This window comes from Engraulis encrasicolus, chromosome 18 (assembly GCF_034702125.1).
Source record: "Engraulis encrasicolus isolate BLACKSEA-1 chromosome 18, IST_EnEncr_1.0, whole genome shotgun sequence".
Taxonomy (NCBI): domain Eukaryota; kingdom Metazoa; phylum Chordata; class Actinopteri; order Clupeiformes; family Engraulidae; genus Engraulis; species Engraulis encrasicolus.
This window is the reverse complement of record NC_085874.1, coordinates 9,340,419-9,347,918: the sequence shown is the minus strand read 5'-3', so window position 1 is coordinate 9,347,918 and position 7,500 is coordinate 9,340,419. Positions and strand designations below refer to the sequence as shown.

At 46.1% G+C, this 7,500-nt stretch overlaps 1 protein-coding gene across 1 annotated transcript in view; it reads left to right on the top strand.

Moving 5' to 3' along the window:
• The first annotated feature begins 1,730 nt into the window (after positions 1 to 1,730).
• Positions 1,731 to 7,500, top strand: part of evlb (Enah/Vasp-like b) — a 67,576-nt gene continuing 61,806 nt past the window's right edge. Inside the window, exon 1 of the mRNA XM_063222338.1 lies at positions 1,731 to 1,998. Within this exon, the coding sequence (XP_063078408.1) occupies positions 1,994 to 1,998 (5 nt within the window). The 5' untranslated portion in view covers positions 1,731 to 1,993. The remainder of the gene's footprint in view (positions 1,999 to 7,500) is intronic.

Sequence of the window (7,500 nt, the reverse complement as noted above, 5' to 3'; positions counted from 1 at the left end):
GCATGGGTGCTGACATTTTTGTGAGAAGATTGTGGCAGGTTGCAAGTGACTAACACAAGGTTTAATTAGGTTATTTAACATCAGCTGTGATAGAGTGGTCGGCACACATATGAGCTCCAAAAAATATGAACTTTATCATTATGCAATTGGACAATCATACTCTGTGTACAGACCACTCTATCACACTGTCTACTGCTTTTGTCTGGCACCTGGATTATTGTTTTGGGGATGTGTGCACCCCAACCTCCAAACATAGTTAACATCAGCTGTCAAAAAAGCCACAGTAAGCCAAACCAACATCTCATTACATATTCATGATGTAGTAGGTCCTTTTGCTCTAAACGCCCTTTGGTCTCAACTGAATGCCCTACGGTTGCTTTGACACGGTTCACTTTGCTAACAAATGTGTGCTTCATATTATTTTTTCAGTTTGGACATGTTTCAATCTTTCATTTTAGACAATGGTAAATCCAGTGGTGGGTGGGTGGTAGTGGTGGTGGTGGTGGTGATATTAATCTAGTTAGGCCTACATCAATTTAGATAATTAATTTAGTTAAATTACAATTAAAGATCAAAGATGGCACTGTCCACAGCCTTTACAGTACTGTAGGCTCCAGCCGGTCTTGGAGGAAGTGTGTGTGTGTGAGATGTTATTGCGGCGGGAGGAAGTGTGTATGTGAGGGAGCGGAGGGAGAACGTGTGATGTCACACCAGGGGTTTTGTCCTGTTCTACTATTTTTAAGGAGGTTTTTTTTGTAGAATTATAGTGTGTAGTTTCAAGTGTTATGTGTGATATTGAAATGTTATCTCAAAATGTTGCTGACACATTTATGATGGTACTCCTCAAAAGAGAACATAGCCAATCCTGTGGCCCTCTCTTGCCCACTGTGCAGGCCTAGTTCACGACCAAGGATGAGAAAGGGCTTATCCAAGCTGGGATGGGGCCTGGGGGAGGAAATAGACTGATGGGGGAGGAGTTCTGTTATTATTATGTAATATTGTTAAAGGAAAATAAAATTATTACATGGAACATAATGGACATGTAGGCTATGTAGGCCTACTTGGTTTACTTGGTGTTTGCCAGTGTGGTGCACAACGTCAAGACTACGTCAACACTCTCTCACATTTCTGTTTGAGTTGAAGCTCATGCTGCTGTTATTTTAATTTATTCGTTTTTAAGTAAAAAAAACAAACAAACAAACAATTGTTAACTTGTTAAAGTAGCCTAGCGTAGGTTTACGATTTCTGCATGTCGGGATGCGGTGACCCACGAGAGTTTTTTACCCCCCATATTAGTACACTGCAAAACAGCAGCCACGTTTCCATGTTTCGCCCATGTCTCGCACAAAGCCAAATTATGTCCAAACACTGGATGGGCGTGAGCAGAAACCACGAGGCGAATGTGATCACAGTGAGAGCCTGAGGGCGCTGCTGGGCAGAAGGAATACGGCGCGAGAGTCCTGAATATTTTACCAGATCTCTCTCTCTCTCTCTCTCTCTCTCTCTCTCTCTCTCTCTCTCTCTCTCTCTCTCTCTCTCTCTCTCTCTCTCTCTGCCGTGTGCTCCCAGCGGTGGACAGGGGAAAGATGGCAACCCGCGAGCCGCTTAGAGACACACTGATCATCGTTTGCAGGCGGACAGTAGTCAAAAACGGCATGAAATGGAACTGAGAAGGCAAAAAACCATTCGAGAGGGATAGGAGAACGTTTCTTTAGTGACACAGAGAGACAACGGAGTTCATTTTCGCCGCAGTTCAGTTCCATTGCCGCGACAGCTCAGCATCCTCGCATCTCCGGCTGCTTCAAAGGCGGCTCGCTGTAGCATTGGCGTACGTTGATAGCGCGTGAGTGGAGAGAGAGAGGCTAACCTTCTCTGGATATCCTGCTGCATGTAACGGCCATCTGCGCGTGGGGGATCGGAAGAGGAGAGGACGCGCGGCCTGTCGCCATCATTTGACATTTGTCATAAGCCTGGAACAAAAAAATAGGCAGACATGAGGTAAGCAGAAGCATGCGCTCGAGAGACAACGCTTTATTAACGCACAATGAACAACGCCAATCCTCTGCGCACACAAGCTGTTTCATTAGATTTCACCGGCGATTGTGTGTTGTGTTGGGGGAAATGCCAAAATAGCTGTCCACTATTTGATTCACCATGCCAATTAAACGCCAGAAAAGCCGGCGCGTGTCCCTGATATGTGGCGTATGAGGCTGGTGATGTGATGGGAGAGACGCATCGCTGAGATGCACTGGCGGTGTGTGTGGCTGAGTGGCTGGCTGCCTCTGCCCAGGTGGGGTGGCGAGCGGCTGGGCGGATGTGATGTGATGCGGCGGGGCGCGTGTGTTGGTGTGTTAGGCGGCAAGGGCAAAGGCATGGGCACGGGCGCCACTGTCTCATGGAGGCAGGCGAGCATGAGCCGAGAATGGGCAGCATTATAAACGAACGCCAACGTCTCCCATCTCGCGCTGTGATGTGTCATCGTGGAGGGAGGGGTCTCTTCCGAACGGAGAGCCGTTGTCATGGCAACCAGACTACACGTGTGGCACGGGGAACATTGGAGATGGAGTTCAGTTCGGTGGTAGCTTGTATCGCCATTGACTGTGGCGCCCGGGAATTTAACTCAGCATAATTAAAACGCCTGGCGCGAGATAATTAGAGTTGAGCTGTCGTAAAAAGGATTCTTAACTACTGTTGATGGCAAAGCTATTCAATTCCACTGTTGTTTGACAGGCTGCATCAGCCAATGCGTTAGCCTCCATTGATAGGCCTAATATTGAATGGTAGCCTCTAATCTAATTCGGAGAATTCAATAATTGGGCAGGGTGCTGATGTTTGAGAAAGCGTCAGACAGCATTTCAAACGGTGCAGTAGGGCGGGACCCTAACTTCAGACTGAGTTGGCTAGAGCCACAGTCATCTACCCTACCCAGACAGAATAGACCCAGCCACGAGTTTCACTTGCCTCTATCCGAACCACCACGGCGATGTTATTAGGGGAGCATCAGGAGCGAGTTACATACCAAGCATCGTCGGCCTGTCGAGGAATAGCGTGCCACTGCAATGTGCCTCTACTGGTGAGGACTGCTACAACAGTGATATGATGATTTTTACACAGAATAAAAAACTGGATTTATGAAATGAATAAATTGATTTATAAAATGAAAAAAAAAATCCTTGCAGACGGCCGTGTGGAGTCAGCACAATTTAGGCTGATGATAGAGTAGAGTAGGCTATAAGGCAGACAAGCCGTCTACATTCTCACTGGCTGTTTCTAGGATTGGTGCATAGTCATAGTGTAGGGGCAGTCTTGTGAAGTGAAAGTGAAAGCCCATTGGGAAACTCCAACTCCCATTGTCATTGTGACACAGCACTCCACAGCACACAAGTGAACACTGCTCACTGCACACAACGAAATTGCATTTATGCCTCACCCGTGCAAGGGGGCAGCCCTCAGTGGCGCCCCATGGGGAGCAGTGCGGTGGGACGGTACCATGCTCAGGGTACCTCAGTCATGGAGGAGGATGGGGGAGAGCAGAGCACTGGTTGATTACTCCCCCCACCAACCTGGCGGGTCGGGAGTCGAACTGGCAACCTCTGGGATGCAAGTCTGACGCCCTAACCGCTCACCCATGACTGCCCCTTGTGTGTGTGTGTGTGTGTGTGTGTGTGTGTGTGTGTGTGTGTGTGTGTGTGTGTGTGTGTGTGTGTGTGTGTGTGTGTGTGTGTGTGTGTGTGTGTGTGTGTGTGTGTGTGTGTGTGTGTGTGTGTGTGTGTGTGTGTGTGTGTGTGTGTGTGTGTGTGTGTGTGTGTGTGTGTGTGTGTGTGTGTGTGACCATGCTCAGGGTACCTCAGTCATGGAGGAGGATGGGGGTCAGCACTGGATAATTACTCCCCCCACCAACCTGCTGGGTCGAGACTAGAGTCCAACCGGCAACCTTTGGGCCACAAGCCATGACTGCCCAACAGAGGCCATAGTGTTTTGCCTGTCGTGTGTGTGTGTGTGTGTGTGTGTGTGTGTGTGTGTGTGTGTGTGTGTGTGTGTGTGTGTGTGTGTGTGTGTGACTGTGCTTTTCTATCATTAATCATCAACTGGAAAGGAGCAAGCTATGCTTGTATGTGTGTGTGTGTGTGTGTGTGTGTGTGTGTGTGTGTGTGTGTGTGTGTGTGTGTGTGTGTGTGTGTGTGTGTGTGTGTGTGTGGAGAGTCTATGAACATGTGAATACAGCTGAGATGATGCTCTTACAGATCACAGAGACGTAGTCAGTGTTGTGGACACACACACACACACACACACACACACACACACACACACACACACACACACACACACACACACACACACACACACACACTTTATTGTAGCAGACAGCCACACTAGTCAGTGCAGAGCTGACAAACAACTATTTCTTTGCTTGTCCTACTCCACCCAGTGCTTGTTATAGAAAGCACATCCACTGTATCTGACTGTGGCTGTGAGAGAAGGAGTCTGTGTGTGTGTGTTTGTGTGTGTGTATACCGTACAGTATGTGTGAGTGTTTGCATGTAAATAGTTGGACACTCGGGTCGTGTATGTGTGTGTGTGAGTGCACATAAATAGTTGGACACTAGGGTGTGTAAGTGTGCTGTGCTGTGTGGAAGGATGCTGCTGCCAGTGACGTGAAATGTGTTTGTGCGTGTGTTTGTGTGTGTGTGTGTGTGTATGTGTGTGTGTGTGTGTTGTGAATGTGCCGATGGTGCTGTATGGCTAAATGGTGAAGTGTGCCATGACCCATATCCATCTGCATGTTGACCACACACACATATACACACACACAGGGCTCTAAATTAACACCCGCCAACCCGATAAATATGCATGAAATTCCATTTTGGCTAGTAGAGAAAATGATCTACGCGCCAATTTGGCTGGTAGCGCCTGACTGGAATATTGGACGCCTATACCGCTGCTTCTATAATGAACCCAACGACGGCAAGGTTTCCTACATTACCCATGGACACTTGACATGATGTAGCCTACAGCCATTGGTTAGTCATTTAATCACAGTAACTTAGCCTTACGCCTATTGGCTGCCTGCTTCACAGCGTGCACTAGAGCCACTGCTTGTTTGAAGAGCAGAGAGATTTTGAAAGCGGCTCGCTGCTCGCGCTGAAGTCAGTTTCAATAATATGACTTGCGCGGGTTACTTCTGTTTAGTAGGTTTTGTACGGGTGATAAAGAATGCCGTGGTAGTAACGGCAAGGTTCTGTGTCGGTGAATGCTAGTAACAGTAACAGAGACGTTAAAATGAAGTGGTGGTGGGAGCGAATCCGAGAAGGACAGATGAGGAGATCTGTGCCTGTCAGTTTATGAGCGTAGCTGTCAGTCAGAAGTCGTCTGACATTGTATTAGTCCTGGCACAATTGCATGTAGTTGCTGATTCGGAAAGCCCACGCCATCGGAAAAGAAGGGCAGACCTTGCATGAACGTGCGAGTTCGTGAAAAAAAAAACTATAACAAAAAAACTACCGACGCTATGGAAGTAACAAAGAAAGCGAACATTTCCGTGACATGGCTACTTGTCATTTTGTTGCGCATGGTATGAGCTGAGTTCCTGGAGGAAATTTAAGTGTCTAGCAGCACAGCCCTTATAGAATACAATCTGTGCTAGCAGGCTACTAGGCCTACTGTACATAAACATATAACAAGACATCATACACTTTATTGCACAGCGTGTGTGTTTGCGCGCGTGTGTGTGTTCGTGTTCTCTCCTTTCCTCTCTTCTCCTCCGCTCCCCTCTCTTCTGTGCATGGTCCATGGTAGGCTATTTGGCTGTGTGTCGAGGCATGCTGTGTTTGTGTGAGGTTTAGGTTTCTACTGTACTGTAGGCTTACAGTATGTGAGGTTTGAGTGAGGGTGTGTGGGGATGTGACAGTTTGTGGTGATAGCTGTAGGCCAATGTGTTTGGTTAGTGCTATGTTAAAGGTCTGGCTTATGTGGTGTGATTCACTGTTTTCAGTGGAAATGAAAGAAAAAACTAATGAAATGGATTGAGTAAGAAAAATTAATCAGAAGTTAAAAGTATGTTTTTTAAGTTTATATAGTATGTAAAGGCCTAATAGTATGTATATTCTTTATGTGTGTTGTGGAAATAGTTTAATAATATAATAATAAAAAAGCCATAACACATATTTTATTTCGGTGAGATAAAAAAAAATGGGTAGTTGAACTTCTATTTGGCTGGTAAGAAAAAATATCTACCAGCCAAATTGGCTGGTGGTGGAAAAAGTTAATTTAGAGCCCTGCACACACACAATCACTCTTCAGGCTCCCCCTGAATTATGTTTTAAAAACAACACGTATGGCATTTCTTGAGAGTGAAGCATCTTTATGGTCTGTGGAGAGAAGCCTTTAGCCTGCTGGTGTGGGCGTGCTCTCCTGTGTACGATCAGTAAGGTAGAGTGTGTAGAAGTGTAAAAGTACTGGACTGAAGGGTAGCAAAACTTAGAAAGCCTGCCTCCTTGCATCAAGATACAGTATTGTGACTGTGTGACGATTTCTCGGTTCGATACAATATCGTCACAGCACTAGTTTGTAGCCTCTTTGTGCAAATGGGCCCGTTCACTCATTGCTGAGAAGACTCAACCACATCATAACAACATTGCTATGACATTTCCGAGAGTCTTAACTTACAAATTAAGACCATTACCAATTTTGGTGACAGTAAGGTTGTAACATAGGCTCTGCGCAAACTTCTACTTTACTTTATACACATATGGTTATTACGCTAACACATAGCTGTCAACAAGGGCCTGCTATTGAGCTTAATGCACTACAGTACACTAATGCATTAATTAATTAATGCACTAATGCACACCTAGCTAACATACTAAGCCAGAGCTGAACAGGCTGACTGACTTATTGAGCTATTAGTTGTTGAGCTAACACCAGACTATAGAGCAGTGGTTCCCTTTTAGATAGAGTAGAGTAGAGTAGAGTATCGTTTATTGATCCCAGGGGGAAATTAAGGTGTCAAGTAGCATACACACATAAATAAAGACATTGCCCACAAGACATAACACACATAATTACACATAAAATAATCTATAGCTCACTGTTGCATACATTTTGCCAAGGCATATCTCTCTCTCTCACACACACACACACACACACACACACACACACACACACACACACACACACACACACACACACACACACATCACACACAACACACACACCAAAATATAAAGTGTAAAGTGTCCACAGTGTTAACATGTGCCAAGTGGCACATAGAAGCCAAGACAAAGTGGCCATAAAGTGTCCAGGAGTGTCCATAGTCTCTCTGTCTAGTACAATGTCCATTGTATTCCTTGGAAAAAGGATGGGGGGGAGGGGGTCGCCCCCTGTGTCACTCCACACACTCACACACACACACACACACACACACACACACACACACACACACACACACACACACACACACACACACACACACACACACACACACACACCGAAAATAAAGTG